The 16,731-nt window shown below is 42.3% G+C and overlaps 1 protein-coding gene across 1 annotated transcript in view; it reads right to left on the reverse strand.

Annotated features, from left to right (window-relative positions):
- The window catches only part of nhsb (Nance-Horan syndrome b (congenital cataracts and dental anomalies)), an 85,899-nt gene that overhangs the window by 24,798 nt on the left and 44,370 nt on the right, over positions 1-16,731 (reverse strand). The window contains exon 3 of the mRNA XM_042334176.1: positions 5,046-5,167. Coding sequence (XP_042190110.1) covers positions 5,046-5,167 — 122 coding nt within the window. The remainder of the gene's footprint in view (positions 1-5,045; positions 5,168-16,731) is intronic.

Below are 16,731 nucleotides of genomic sequence, written 5' to 3' on the forward strand. Positions count from 1 at the left end.
CCTTCCTAAAGAGTAGTGCCCAGAATTGGGCACAATATTCCAGATGAGGCCTAACCAGTGTCTTATAAAGGTTCAGCAGAACTTCCTTGCTTTTGTACTCTATGCCTCTATTTATAAAGCCAAGGAGCCCATGTGCTTTTTCAACAGCTCTTTCAAAGTGTCCTGCCACCTTCAAAGACCTAGATATATGAAATTGCTGATAATCCTTTTGAGTTACTCCCTTTTACACTGGAATCATCAACCATCAAACTGATTTGTAGATACTGGGATCCACATTGAAGAAGCAGCAAAAAGATTTGATACTATTGAATCCTGGATGCATTTGAAACCATTCCTTTGCTCAGAAGCTGACCTTAGTTCCAATATCTGTAAAGTGGGTGTACGAGGAGTTGCAGAAAGCTGGGTAAGACAAGCTAGATGTGACTCTCACCAACCTGTGCCTAATAATCTTTTGAGTTAGTTAAGTAAGAACAACAACAACAACATACATTTATATAGTGCCTTTCATGCTTGGGTAGAATTTCAGAGAACTTAACAGTGGCAGAGCTTGACTCCGAGCCTGGAGGGAGGGGAGGTGACCATAGGCACGGTCAAAGAGGAAGGTCCTCAGGTATCACATGCCTGTGATACCCCATAATTGCCTGAACTCATCCATTAAGAATGGCTACTCAAGTAAGGGTGGGTGGATGGCTCCCAAGAAACTATTCCAACAAGAGAAACAAGAGAACTATCCCAATAAGAGAAGGGAGAAAATTGGAGATAAAACTTAAAAACTAAAAAAAAATTATTCTTTGATTCATATGGTTGACTATTGCTCTAGCATGGTGGACAACACATACTGAACACACAAATAACTGTCCACTCGATGTCTTCAAGTGAAACTCCTTTCCATAATTCTAAGTAACATATTTAGGTAGGAAGACACAGATGCGAACAGAAAGAACGATGAGGTAAAATCTCAGCCAAGCAAAGGCTGAATTCAATCAAGCCACGCTCTCATTACTCAATATTTTGTAAGAGCCAAAGAGATGCATAACAGATATTTAGAGCACAATTTTTGTCCACGATCTTGGAAATAATGGGACAGGCTCGATAGGCCAAAAGTGTCTTTTACGTTTGGTGAAAGTTTCAACTTTAAAAAGGTTGAACAGAAGCCTGAGCTGGGTGGGAGCAAGTGTGGTGGGGGAGAGGGGAAGAAGTAGCTGAAAGCACAGTCAGAGAGGAAGGTCTTAGGCAGGATTTGAAAGTAAAGAGAGAAGAGGCGAGGCAGAGGGATTTAGGGAGACAGTTCCAGAGGAAGGGGACAGAGTGCCTGAAGGTTTTGGCCGCCAAAGGTAGGGTTGTAGCAAAAGCAAATCTTTGCAATTCTTCAGGACACAATTGTCCAAACTCTCTCCCACACGTTCCCAGAGCATTTTAAATATTATTAAAGAACAAATCACACATGGGCAGAAATTGCTGTGTTTTGTTTGTCTCAATGTGGACGTATCAACCTTCCTGCTTCACATTGCTACTCTCCCGGCAATCTAGACGTTCCTATTAGATACTTTAAAGTTAAGGAGAAAAAGAAAGAAAATAGGATTAAAACTCTGCCATGATCTAATAAACTAATAGAACTGTCTCAATGAGCTGAATGGCTTCCTCTTGTTCCCATGTCCCTAACTGCAGCATAAGAGAACAGCAATGGTGATTTATTGAATGAGAAACCACAGCTGGAATCCACTTATCATACACTGTTTAGCAAAGAACTGCTCTTGTGGGGAATAGAAAGCTCTCTCACAGTCACTGCGGTAACAGCTAATCTGGCAATTTTTCTTTGCTCTTCCTTTCCAAGTCTCCTTACTTTTTCGTCCAAATCCCCGTTCTCTCTTGTGGTTCAGAGCACCTTATTTAACCCAATGCCTTTTTTATTTTTATTCTTTTGCTCCAGGCACAATTTGTTGTTTTCCTGCATTGAAAAGAACTTTCGTATTCACAAGGGAGTTTCCTGCTCATTAAAATTTCCTTTGAGCCTCCTGTTGGTGAACTTGACCATTTCACACCAGCGGAAATGAGTCTGAGGTACAGTCAGCGTCTACTTGCAATGACTGCTTAATTTCCATCCATTTTGCAGATCATTCATCACTTTGAGAATTTTTGCACAATTACATGCATTGAAGATTGTCCCCAAATCATGATGACAATTAATAACTTCAATACAAAATAATACAATCGTCAATTTAAGTTACAAATTCACAATGGGATTGGGTAGTTAGTGTAAACCTCTAAACCAAGGGATTACAAATGAACCCAGACTGATAGGATGAATGTTTCCTGTCTGCCACCTTTGGAACATTGGTGAGATTTATCAGGAAAGCTATTTGTTACTCTGTATCCCTATGAACCTTCAGCTTCAAGAGTCTGATGCACGTTTTATCATAAAAAGATGATGTGGTGACAACTAGAAGGCTCTTCTATGGCTATTAAGACCCTAATCTGTCTAAAATAGGACATGCATGGGTTACCAGGTTGGAAAGTGGCAGAGTGCCAGCTGAACATTAAGGCTCTAAATCACCAAGTATAAGCAATGATAAGAATAAGGCAGATTTCACAGAGAAATCAAAGTCTAGTTGAACGATATTTGAAGATGACATGCCCTGTTAATGCAAACACTAGTAAATGACGTATTGGAATCTGAGCAGAAGGGCATTTGGAACACCTGCCCTAGGCATACCATTTGTTAATGATTTCAATATTAAGTTGATGGATTTTCACAGAAAATTAAGAAAATAGCAAATTTTCTGTGAAAATCCATCAACTTAATATTGAAACCATTAACAAATTGTATGCCTATAATAACTGGGTTACATTTTTTTAATAAATAGCAGTTACAATTTGCCAAAGAAGCAGCGTAATTAATTAGCGTAGAGATCTAAAGCAATCTGCCAAATACGTGATGCTGCCAAGGAAATGTCTTGCAGTGCCTACAGAACAATAAGAAGTAGATGCACATGAACAGGCTCCCAAGAGTTGAATAAGGCTCCAGAACGATTTTCTTGGCAGTCCATTGGCTCACACTGAATGTTATTCACTGCAGCCTACAGCACCCTTTGTTTGAATTTACTGAGCCATCATTAATGCAAATCACTGCACTGTTACGCGATATATTCAGAGTAATAATTCAGTTGCATTTACTTAAACAGCATAGAAGGAGGCCATTCAGCTCATCATTTCCATGCTAGTACTAGTTCTCCACTGAAAGTATTTATTCTAGTTCCCTTTTCCTGCTGTTTCCTTGTATCCTTTAATATTTTCCTGTTATGGATTCAGCTTCAAAAAGCATTTTTGGGTAAATCACTCCATAGTCTAATGTAAAATAAATGCCTTCTAACCTCCTCCTTTTGTCATTGTCTTGTACAGGGCTCTATTAGACTGCGTCATGTTTGAGCATAGACTCCCCATGAGCATGGCAAGGGTCTACTGGAAGTGTGGTACACCTGCTTTCCAGCTCTGAATATCTTGTTTAAAATAGGTTGCTTTCAAGATGTCAAGTCTTTGCTGATGTCACTTTGTGCATGCTGCATACAAGTGTCAGACTAGACTATGTGAGTTCAAAGTCAGACATGAAGCTTGAACCCACAAACCTTCTTGCTCAGATGGTGAGCCAACTGAGCCAGGCTGACACCTAGGCACACAGGAGTATGTGAGGCCATGCACCCCATCGAGCCTGTTCAACTTTTTGTGAGATCATGACAGATTATTTAATCGCATTTCTCTGCATTTTTTTCATATCCCCTAAGACTTACTTCCTAAGTACTGTATCTATCCTTTAAATACCACCAATCAATTCTGCATGGACATAGGAGTGCAATACGCTGTTATTTGTTACAAATTTATTGGGGAGATAATTCCACCATTGTCTAGATTTACTGTTTGTTATATTTTGGATCGGGCCAGAATTTAGCTAATTGTTAAACTCCATCTCAACTTTGAAGAAAGTTTTCTGGAGTTCTTAAACAAATTTACAGATGACACAACACATCTTCTAGTTTTCCCCCTATCCTCCCATATTATAAAGTACACAGGAATTCAACACAATGAATTCAGCAATGAATTTATACAAACTATTAGTCACTTAGATTAAACATAATGTCCTGGTTAGAATATGTGAATCCATTGAGGTCAAACAAAGCTACTTTAATGACTGAATTACATTCCGTGTTGATTTCCTCTGGAATTAACAAATAGTTTGCAATACATTACTTATCTTAACAATAAAGGGATGCTTTCAGCAAACCAATTTACACTTCTTGACTCACGTCTAACTGAATTTGAAATAATGTTCATAAATGGGATCCTGAATACTTGCAATTCTCAATTATAATTCAGTAGCATAACTTTCATTGTGGCATCAATTCTGTTCCTCCAACAGAGCTTGTACCAACTATTCCATCGTAGACCTTTCTTTGATCTTATGAGGGAAAGGTCTGCAGATGTTCTCCCTAACTTCATTCCTCAATGTAAACGAACAAAAAACTCCATAATATCTACCTATCTTGAAATGCTCTGGAATGCTACCCTGCATGAATAGGGCTATATATATGCAAGTTGTTGTTGTTGTATCTCTCACCGTGTCATCAACTCTAGATGGTTGCTCTCAATATATCATATTCCTGCGGTTTCACTAGTTCCAACAGCACATAACTTCCATTAAGCATTTGATCATCTGAACAGTGCTCTGAGTCGATACCCTGCGTGAAGGGTTTATAAATATGTGTGCAATATATGTGCAAGTTGTTGTTGTTGATGATAATCTCTTGGGTGTAACTTGTGATATTTGGTGTATAATTTGAAAATTGTGAATTCTGCAGACTCCTGGTATTGAGTGCATCCCACTGGAACTTTGCTTGGACACCAACACCCCACCCCACTGCCACCCGCCGAGGTCCTGGGCATGCAGTGCCTGTGGATGGGATACATTCATAGTCCTGTATATGCCCTATACCTTTACTAAAGGAAGTATAAACTGAACCTGATATCCAAATGCATGTAAAATATGGTCTTACCGTGGTGAGTTGCTGCTTCCTCTGTGTTTTGAGCAGGTGGCTGTGCTGTGTCAAAGGCAATGGTGGGGGCAACATAGATGGGGGCTTAATTATTCTTCTCTCTCCCACTTGTCTCTGGTTCTCTGTTAAGAAACAAAAATGGAATCAACACAAATGCTACTGAGCTGGTACGAAAGGTGAATCTGAAAGGAGGCTCTTACAGTATGTTTGCCCTGTGCTGCTAGGTCACAAATCATGCCAGCTCAAGACTGATGTCCTTCTTTCTGCTACAGAACTACTTCATTGAGAAGCATCTTTGTACTGCTGGAGCTCTGAATTATATCATCAATAGCAACACTCAAGCTACTGCAAAAATAGTATAACTTTGCTGGGGAGCAGGGAGCTGCAAGGCCACAGAGTCCAGCATGTCTGCAGCGTAAAGCAATGCTGTATTTGGACTCATGATGCTGCTCTTCCTACATCTGGGTAAGCCACTGGCTTCGACATCTGCTTACTCTAACTTCCCCTCCTTCCAGTGACCATACAAGATTGGAAGGAAATCTCCATGACGGGTTTTGATTTCAGCTGTACAAATCTCTACAATTTGTACCTCTGCCTAAAAAAACATTAAACGCACATCCCATTCATTGTACTTTGTTCATCTACGTCTTTGTTTTTTTTTTAAAAAAATACAAAACATAAAAAAGTTCCCGAACTTCTTGTCCAAAGAAACTCACTGAGGAAAACAGCAACACAGCTGCCTGCAGAGAAACCACCTGCCAACTGGCCATTTAATATTGCTTACCCATTGCATAAACTCAAAAAGACCGACCTACTACAACAATAACTTGCACTTATATAGCGCCCTCCACGCAGGGTAGTGTCTCAGAGCGCTTACCTATTGCTACTTCTACCTTATTGTCAGAACTTGTACTTCTGGGAGAGTTTTTTAGAGAGTGGAAGAAAATACACATCAACAACAGCAACAACAAAGTGCAGTTATATCATGCATTTCATGTCGGGAGGACGTCCCAAGGCGCTGGACAGCCCAACAGCAGACAGTAGGGTGGGCAGGCTGGGAGACGTGAAGCAGACCAGTGCTTGTCGAGTGGAATGAGCGGGCAGGATGGTAGGGTTTAAATTTTTAATGCATGTTGTCTCTACTATAATTCACAACAGTCTGTGATCATAGATTTAAAAAAAACAGTTTACAGGTCCAATATCAAAGAATCGAGGCTGACTTGCTTGCTTACAAACAGTCAATTGAAAGGTGTTTTGACGTGAGAAAGTACAGTAAGTATGCAAGTATTTCTTTTATTCCTAATTTCATTTTTGGGGGGTAAAAGATGCCAATTACAAGACAACTAAACACTTTTTTTAAAAAAATCTGAATGTCATTGTCATCTGTACCTTTTTCCTCAGGTCTACGACAGCGGGTCATGTTCCTAGGAGTCACTTTAAGATGCGAAATACAGACCACAAACAACGGTTTTGAGGAGATTTGTCGAGGGAAAGTTCCAAACGATGGGGGAAGAGATATATTCAGCCTTTTTTTCAGGCTGGCAGCTGCATACTGTGCTGCCTGCTGTCCAGAGCGTCTATTTGTTTTAGAGAGGAGTTTAAAATGACAAAAGTGGTGCTGAATTGATTCAGTCAGACGCAGCTTAGAATGAAGCTATCACGAGCTCTGTTATCACAGTGAGACAATGAAACTCCAGCAACTTCTGACATTGGCCAGACAATGACTCCCCTCCGCCAAACAGGAGTGGTGACTTTCAGGTTTCAAACATTAGAATGGAAACATCGATTTCAAAATTGTGACAGTGAACTACCCCTGACAGCATTTGTTGTGATTATTTCTGCCAAATGTTTTGTGAGGTTTATCTCGATCCACATCTTAGACACCCGAGCTGACTTACTTTGACAGCAGTAAAACCATGGTTGTTTTGTGTGGTTTCACCCTACAACAACGACGACTTGCACTTATATAGTGCCCTCCATGCAGGGTAGAGTCTCAGAGCACTTAACAGTGGCGGAGCCTGACTCCGAGCCGTGGGGGGCAGGGGGTGGGTGGGTGGGTGGGTGTGGGTTGTAGGTGACTGTAAGCATGGTCAAAAAGAAAGGTTTTCAGGTGGGGGCAAGGTGGAGGGATTGAGGGAGAGTGTTCCACAGTTTCGGCGCATAGTGGCTGAAAACGCGACCTCCAATCATGCAGTGGAGGGTGCGAGGGACAAGTAGGAGACCGGTGCTAGTCGAACAGAGGTGCTGGGTGGTGGATTGAGGAGTGAGGAAGTCGGTTCCTGAAGGAGGAGACTCGTGCTGCAAAATAGCCCATGGACAACCTCCAGTGTTCATCATATGTCAGTATAGGTGCAGAGTGTTAGGGAATTATTGACTAATTTGGGGGCATCAGGGAAGACTGATCCTGTACTTACTCAACACACACACATCCCACCGTCCATAACTTAGGAATCCAGGCAACTTTCAGCAACCCAGCTGCTTCCCCCTTGCTCGCTTAGACCAGGATTTCAAACCTATGAACTTCTGGTTGGTATAACTCAATTTCTCACTGATTGCCTTAACTAACTATTAAAATTGGTCATTTGTTTCATGGCGGTTTGTGAGATATTTCTGTGTGCAAGTTGGCTGCCTCGTTCACCTACAAAGAAAAAATGACTGTAAGTTACAGCAAATTTGATATGATAAGTTGGTAAATCAAATACAAGGTTTATTATTAAGTTATCGGTGACCTCAGTACTAATTTTGACTCAACGTAAGGAACTAAAGGAGGTGGCAATTCTCAACTAATGAGCAATTGTCTTGAATTAAAAAAGATGAATGCTAAACAGCCCTGATGGTGCAGAGGATAGAGCTGCAGCTTAGAGGCTAGAAGCTTGTTGGTTTGAATTCCAGACTATGCTGAGTTTGCTGGTTTTAGCTGGACTGCACGGACAGGGTAAATTGGCCCCAATTACGGAGGGGAAAACCAGACAGGATTCTCGCTCCCAGTCCCTCTAAAGCACCCTCTTCTGGTTGTGCCCATGCATGGCAGTTCAGCCGAAAAAGATTAAGCTCGGCTACGACATCTTCCATACTCACCGGCAAGACTCACACATGAACAACGGCCACTTGGGCAACGTACCAGGGGGCTAACAGTGGAAACTGAAAAAATGTTCCATACACCAGCAAGAACTTCGCTCCCACAATCTATGTTCAGAGCAGAATTCCTGTGGATCAGCACAATGCATTTTCTTTTGCTGGAATCCCACTCAATTTTATACTTGGAATCCTGTTAGAATAGGTTCTATGCCTCTCAGTTACTGATGAATATTTGTCCAGTCCAGGTTATCTGAAAGGGAATTAAATTATTTTTGAATAGGTCTAATATGCCATCCCATCATTCATCAGATGTATAGGGGAACCAGCTGTTTAATTCCTGAAAGCTGGGGATAAGAAACTCTTTGAGCTCAGTAGACAGCATCATATGATTTCCTCTCATGCTTTAAATCAAATAATAGATTGGTTCAGTTAGACCACAAACACAGACCCATTTGTTTCTGGTCAGGTCAAACTACTAAAGCCATCACTCAGAAATGTTATAGCTCAACAACAAGTCTGCAGCATAAATAATTGCAGAGTTTTTTTTGTTAACAACAACTTGCACGTAAATAGCGCCCTCCACACAGAGTAGTGTCTCAGAGTGCTTAACAGTGGCGGAGCCTGACTCCAAGCCTGGGGAGGTGGCCATAAGCACATTCAAAGAGGAAAGTTTTCAGGTGGGACTTGAGAGAGGGGGCAAGGCGGAGGGATTGAGGGAGAGTGTTCCAGCCTTTTGGGGCATAGTGGCTGAAAGCGCGACCTCCGATGGTGGGGCAGAGGTTGCGAAGGATGAGCAAGAGGCTGGTACCAGTTGAGCGGAGGCGCTGGGTGATGGATTGGAGAGTGAGGAGGTGGGAGAGGTAGTTCCAAAGAGTGAATGGATTTGTACACGAGTGTGAGGATCTTGAAGTTGATCCGTTTGGTATTGGGGAACCAGTGAAGCCTGGCCAGAACAGGAGAGGGAGGAGTGGGTAAGGAGTTTGGTCCAGGTCAGTATGCGGGCGGCAGAGTTTTGAATGAGCTGAATCTTTTGAATGGTGGAGCTGGGGAGACTGGCGAGGGGTGCATTGGAGTACCAAGCAGGAGGTGACAAATGCATGTACGAGAGTTTTGGCTGCAGTTGGGGTAAGGTACGGTCAGAGGCAGGCAACGTGGAGGAGTTGGAAGAAGGCAGTCCTGGTCAGGGATCAAATGTGGGAGAGGAAAGACACCTGGGGGTTGAACCGGATGCCTAGGTTGCGCACTGGTTTGGTGAGTCTGAGGGAGAGCCCAGGGAGGTTGAGGAGTTTAGCTCTGCAGGAGTGAAGATGTTGAAGGGAGCCAAGGTGTATGGCTTCCTTCTTGTCCATATTCAGCTGCAGGAAGTTTACACTCATCCTGGCCTTGATGTCTGCCAGAGAATCTGATAGAACATCGGTGTACTTGGAATTGGTATTGGAGAAGGTAAAGTAGATTTGTGTGTCATCCGCATACATGTGGAGGTTTACCCCGTGTCTGCGGATGACATCGCCCAGAGGGAGCATAGAGATAAGGAAAAGACGAGGGCCAAGGATGGAGCCCTGGGATACCCCACAGGTGACCGGATGGGGGCGGGAGGAGAAACCATTTACTGAGATGAAATGGAGGCAGTTGGTTAAATAGGACTCAAACCATGCGAGTGCAGTACCACTGAGGTAGATGAGGAAGGTGAGGCAGTGGAGGAGGATGGCGTAGTCGACTGGTCGACTAACACAACAAACCACACAACACAAGAAAATTTGTGGTGAGCCATGTGATAATTATCATCAGGACAGAAAATGGTTTTGCACAGCCCATTTTAAGATACATTCTTGGCAACAACCTTTATTTTTCTTGATGATAATTACCATACTACAAACCAACCACCACAAACTTGCTGCTTCAGAGGCCTGGCATTCCACCTCTAATTTCATACAGTTAGTGACCAATTTTAATTTGGGGAATATTAGGTGGTCTCCCTTCTCTTTTCGAATAATGCCATGGGATCTTTACCATCCCCCTGAACAGGCAGATGGGAGCTTGGTTTAAAGTCTCATCGAAAGGACACATGCATCGGGCTATGGAAAATCTACCAGCCAAGTCGTATGTCAGTTCTATATATACCTTCTCTAACTGCTTCTACATTCCAAGTTAACGCCAGGATCATTCATGTGAAGATCAAATGATGGAGATGGGAAGGGATGGGGAAGTCAGGATCTCTCTAATGAAGCAAATTATACACCTGGCCAAATTGACAGCATAGTCAAATATTTATTAAAAAGGTTGCCAAACACTTTTTCACTAATTATTTCCTTATTTTAGCGTTGAAATTAATCACAACAACAACAACAACTCGGATTTATATAGCGCCCCTCATGCAGAGTAGTGTCCCAGAGCACTACTAAAAAAAAATTTGCCATAAATAAGGCATCTATCCCCCTACCTACCTGCCCGTACCCTCCGTTCCTCTGGCTCCGGTCTGCTCCACGTCCCCCGCCCCAACCGCCCTACCATCGGTGGTCGGGCCTTCAGCCTCTCAGCCCCCAGGCTCTGGAACTCCATCCCCAGTGCCTTCGCCGCCTCCTCCCTCTCCTCCTTCAAGGCCGGTCTCAAAACCTTTCTCTTTGGACCGTGCCTTCAGCTCCCCTCTCGACTCTCTTCCCCTCCTCGCTCCCTCCCTTCCCTCCCCTCACCCTGACCATTTCCCCCTCCTTGCTCCCTCCCTTCCCTCCCCTCACCCTGACCATTTCCCCCTCCTTGCTCCCTCCCTTCCCTCCCCTCACCCTGACCATTTCCCCCCTCCTCGCTCCCTCCCTTCCCTCCCCTCACCCTGACCATTTCCCCCCTCCTCGCTCCCTCCCTTCCCTCCCCTCACCCTGACCATTTCCCCCCTGCTCGGGTCATGACCCAACTGTGCAGCGCCTTGGGACGTCCTCCTGACGTGAAAGGCGCTTTATAAATGGAATCTTGTTGTTGTTGTTGTTGTTGTTGTTGTTGTTGTTGAAGTGGGTAGGTTAGCGGGTGCAAATGTCAAGAACAATACAACTCTGGTATCTGCAGCTCTTTTTGGACTTAATTCAGGAAACTGTGCCCTGTCGTCCAGTAGGTGGCAGCAGTTTACAAACTTCCAGTTTCTGAGGCTATAATACAGCATTCGTACAGCACACCTTGCGATTCTTTCAGACAAGATATTAACTCAAAACCACTTAGGTTACAGTTAACAGAATAAAAGTAAATTTTGCATTTTGCAACTGTCAAGCTATGCAGTTTCAGTTGTTTGATTGGTTTCTGTGTTTCACCCACAAAATATACAGTCAATTCAATTTAGAGTATATTCTGTGAAGCACTTTGAAACGTCTCAAAGACGCTATATCAAATGCAAGGATTATTAGTATTATTATTAAACTCCAAAGTACACTCTGGGGTCCCCAGAGTGCCAGCCTATGCCTACCTCTCCGAGATTAGCTAAGCAAGGTGCATCCCTCCAGAGAGAAAGGATGCGCATTTCATTCCAGACACAGGGAAGTTTCCATATGTAGGTGGCATACATATGTAGAACTCTATCTGCTTTGGACACTAACAAGCATGGTAATGGGTTTCTGCTTGGGTCAGATACCTGGCTTAACTAAAAATAAAATCCACACTACTACAATCAATAATCTGTCACATAAAGAAAATGCCTTGAATGGTCTTGACTCTGCTAGTACTTTACAAAACAAATCATGGACACATACAATCAATAATGTGGAACAAATGACAAAAAAAATGAAATTCATAATCAATTTAATGCCATGGCCAGGTTTAAAAGCGAGAAAATACGAATTAAATGAGTGAATTTTGCCCAATTTATAACATAACCTTCAAATAGGCATACTAAAGAAATAAACAGTCTCATCAATCAGATGTTTTTAAGTAAGGAAATTGAAATTATTTTTTTTGCAGTTCCTTAAGATGTTCTGGAATAATATGTCATTTGTGTTTGCAACTGTTCATCTTCCAAAATGAAACTGCAGGAAGGGCAAGGCTAGAATCCAGTGGTTCAGCCTTCCCCATCAGTCATGCTCTTGTTAATTTGTGATTAGTTTTTTCTATTGCACCTCTCAATGGCTCCTTAAGTCCACCTATCTTGAGTTCGATTCATACAGAAGTCCCCATCCATAGTCTCTCCCACACTAAGCTTCACAAGTCAATTAATCCATTCTCCCAGGTTCCACTGGCTACCAATACTAGATCAACTTCAAGATCCTTATGATCCTTCAAATCCCTCCACAATGTTGCCCCAGTCTATCTCTGCAATCTCCTCCAGGCCTATTCCTCTTGCCCATAACCTCCACTCCTCTAACTCTGGTCAACATTCATGTCATGACCCGTTCTACCTTCCCTCACCTCTGCAACATCGCTTCTCCCCTCAGGCCATCGAAACCCTCATCCACACAATTTTTACATCTAGGCTTAACTATGCCAACTCCCTGCTTGTCGGCCTTCCCAACTCTTTTCTCCGCAAGCTGGAGATCCTCCAGAATTCTGCAGCTTGTGCCCTCTCCTGCACCAGGCTCCGTGACCCTATCACCCCCACCCTAGCCTGGCTTGCCACCCCTCAGAGAATAGAGCTGAAAATCCTCATCCTCGCCTTCAAAGCCTTCCACGGCCTTGCTCCTTCCTTGCACAAACCCTCCCTTTCACACCCAATGCAAGTAATGAGAATTATTTTTGATTCAAAATTTATGTTACAAGTGTACAAGAAACTCCTTGTTTATACTTAGAAATAGAGTAAAAAAGGTGGGTGGGTTGACAGATTGCTGTGAAACTGGGGCAGTGCAATCGATCTCAATACCCCTGGGCAATAGATAAGGAAAACAGTCAGGATTCCCCCTGCTGGTTGCTAATCAGAGATCTGTAATGGATGATAAATTGGTGAATATTCTTCATTTGGAAGTCAATCTTCCACAGTTCTTTTTGGGTACTGTGGCAAATGAGATGCCATATTAAGACTGAATTTAAGAGCGTTTCCTAAAATTCCACAAACTGTAAAATGTAAAACAGCGGCTTAAATCTAAGGACACAATCATTTCTGGTTTCAATTAAGGACAGAATTGGTTTGGGCTCTCCATGCTCACATAACAAAGAGTTACTCACTTTCCAGGCTCACACATGAAGAAAGCGCACTTGAGCAAGCCACAGAAGGCACTCAATGAACCGTAACCCATCAGTAATTTCAGGAGAGAAATGCACTGTCATTAAACACAGCTAAAATGATCTCACAGCAGCTTTATTGGGAACAATGTATTACACTTAGGTAAAACTGGATTTGGGGGAGTTTGGCTGATCTGATGTATGTTTTTGTGGCAAGATCAAGCTTCCTGCTGAGATGTAACGATTAACACCAGGTGCTGAATTGTTTACTCCTAACTGCATTGGTAAAAAAAATGAATCACATTGCTTTTTTGTTCTTTCTGTGATTCAAATAATAATAAATCTTTGCTTACAGCAAATCTTAAAGCTGTGTTACTCCAAAGTATGGAAGCAGAATCTTTGAAGTTGATAATAATTTTGCTCCCTGTGAATTTTCGTCCTCTTCTTTGAAGGCAATGACTTTTGCTGGGCTAAGCTTGCATAGGTACCAGTGTTATACAATAAATCTATCTTGTAACAAATCTGCACCTTCCCTGTGAATGCATTCTGGTTCCAAACCCTAGCTCTAAGAATAAACTTAACTTGAACCCAAAGTTTCCCTGACACTAAACAATGAATACTGATCAGAATACCCTTCAGTTTATCATACCCATTACCATAGAAAACAATAGTGGGGGGGAGAAAGAGATTTTGTAATAATTACGATGGTATGAGAGGCAGAATGAATCTGCTACGATGGACCAACCCCTATTCTAGAATAGATTTGTTAACTTACAGAAGGAGACTTTGTTACAAACTAAATACAGGCCAGCTGGGTTATATTGCAGTGGTTTAGGTCCACAAATATACAACAAAATGTGCCAAAAATATGGCTATTGGTCAGTGCACCACTGATGTCACTTGCTCCATGAAGTGACACCAGCGTCACTTTCTGCTCATGCACAATGTAAGCAAAAGGCCAGCAATTAGCGCCAGATGCAAGGTGTACCACAAGTCCAGTATACCATGGATCCATAGTCCACTGTGCTACACTGGTGCATGTTACAAAGGGTTCTGCCTGTAATGGGGTGGGGGTGGGTGCAGGGTATTCTATTATGAGCTATGTTGTCTACATAGCCATTTTTCCCATATGAGCCTAGATAATAAGCATCAACTGTAACAATAAAGGGTGTGACAGCCAAGCCCAATCCTATTCTCATTCAACTTTCACACATTTGCTCTATCCAACAAGGGTGTGGCACTCATTACAGAGCAGGAGTGGGATCTCTACCCCAAGGGCACGGAAGGCAATTGCAGCTTCCCAACTGCTGCCCATCTGAGAACATTCCATACTGACATTGAACCTGGGGACGTATCTGATCTATGTAAGAAAATAAAGAGTTGATTATTAGTAACTCCTGTTCACTGTGCTCTGACGCTGTGTACTCCTGACATATGTTGACTCTTCGATTTCACTGCAAAAAACGTTCAATGCACAATGATAATATTGACAGCCATCTTTATTACTGGGAAGTATTAAATTAATAATAATCCTTGCATTGGAGTGGTGCCTTATCACGTCTTCTTGATGTCTCAAAGCACTTCACAGAATATACTGTAGTAGTGAATTGACTGTATATTTTGTGGGCGAAATGCGGCAGCAAATTGCACATAGGAGTGTTCTACAAACAGTCCTGGATTGAAGTGACCAATTTATTATTATTTTTTGAAGGAATTATTACCCCGGGAAAAGCGATCTGCTAATCGACTAACAACCGGGTTCCTACTTACTGCTAGGTAAACAGAGGCGTGTGGAGTAAGGAAACTTGCCCAACATGTTGCCCTTCCGGGAATCCAACCCAGGTCTCTCGCTTGCGAGGCGAGTGCTCTAACCACTGAGCTACAGGATTCCACAATTAAACTTTTCAAAGAAGCCATAGAAAGTTTATAAACAAACAAGCAGCTATATCGCATATACAATCTGATGTTCAAGCCAACTTTCATCTGATGCTTTCTGGTATTAGGTAGCAGAGTCTATTTGAAACACAGGCAGGAGTGGAACTCTCAGTCTGGTTTCAATACTGTTAGGCATGGCAATGGATTTTTGTGTGTCGGACACCCAGTTGACTAAATACAATTTACCAACATGGAAACAAAATAAAAAGGCAAGACAAAAGGCTCTCTCAATGGCTCGGTGAATAAATTCACCTTATGGTAATGTTGTGAGCCATGTAGATGAGGAAGGGCTTGAGTTCCAGCCTTGCCCTGTGCTGAATTAATTAATCTACACTTCCAGGGCATAACTGAGGATGTGGCACTTAAGAGTTAGCCATGTTTACATAACAGCCACTGCACTTCAATTTAACTTGGCGTGCAAAGCATTTTTAAGATGTTTCAATATAATCTATATTGTATACAAATAAAATCAGCTATTTTATTTGTATACAGTGAGATAACCTTGACTTCACTGTTTGGTAAAATCTCTCCACCATGGCTGTGGTATATCAATGTTTCAAGTTGGAAGGGTTAAGCACATAACTTCATTATCTTTGCCCTGTAGAAATTGGTATTTAATGTGGTTCCCAATAAAGGGAATATGGGGCCAGATTATACATTGGTCTTGGTAATAAGGCTCAGTGGCTTTTTTATTTGAATCCCGATGGACCTTATCCTCAAACATTGCAAAATAGAATACAATAAAGCTTTTTTTACCAATTTACTGGATCTCCAACAAATGCTGGTTTATTAATTCCTATTGAGAGCGGTCTACATAAAGTGAAACAGCAAAATGGCAGTTTTAAAATGGATTCTACCCCCTTTATAATTTGTTTTAGTCAGCCATGTGTCAGACGCATGTGAAAACCCATCACCATGCTTAAAGAGTATCCAAACCAGAGTTCCATACATATAATATATTATATGTTATATATTATATATTATATATATATGTAACCTACCCATGGAAATATCGCTGTGTATCTGGAATGGAATGGAATGCACACTCTCCCCCTGAAGAGATCAATTCTGCTTACCTAATTCCAGTGAGTATTAGGAGAAGGTTGGCAAGAGCTAAGGTTTGGAGGTCTCAAGAAAGTGCATTAGATTATTGCTAGTGTTTAACCAAATAAGATTGCATAGCTCATAACTGAAAGCACTGTTTAGAAATCTTCCTGCTGCTTGTCCGGCTAGGACCATTGGGATTTGACTTGTAGGGTTAACAGGAGTCAAGTGGGAAGAATCACTGCTCACAGTGACTAGTCTGCCCCAACAAGTTGCGCTGATAAGCCAAGTTGGCTGGGCTGTCATCAGCAATGTCCTGGAATACCGAGGACCCGCCTGGCACAGGAATCAGGCAACTGAGACCGCCACAGAGTATTAACACAATTCTGACACTTCATTGCCAAGTACATCACCTCAGAGAGAACGCAGCTCCACGCAATACCACATACACACACACCAAGGAGGATAGATCGCTCATATAAAATAATCTCCAGAAACC

This window comes from Callorhinchus milii, unplaced genomic scaffold, assembly GCF_018977255.1.
Source record: "Callorhinchus milii isolate IMCB2004 unplaced genomic scaffold, IMCB_Cmil_1.0 Scaffold4, whole genome shotgun sequence".
In the NCBI taxonomy this organism is placed as follows: domain Eukaryota; kingdom Metazoa; phylum Chordata; class Chondrichthyes; order Chimaeriformes; family Callorhinchidae; genus Callorhinchus; species Callorhinchus milii.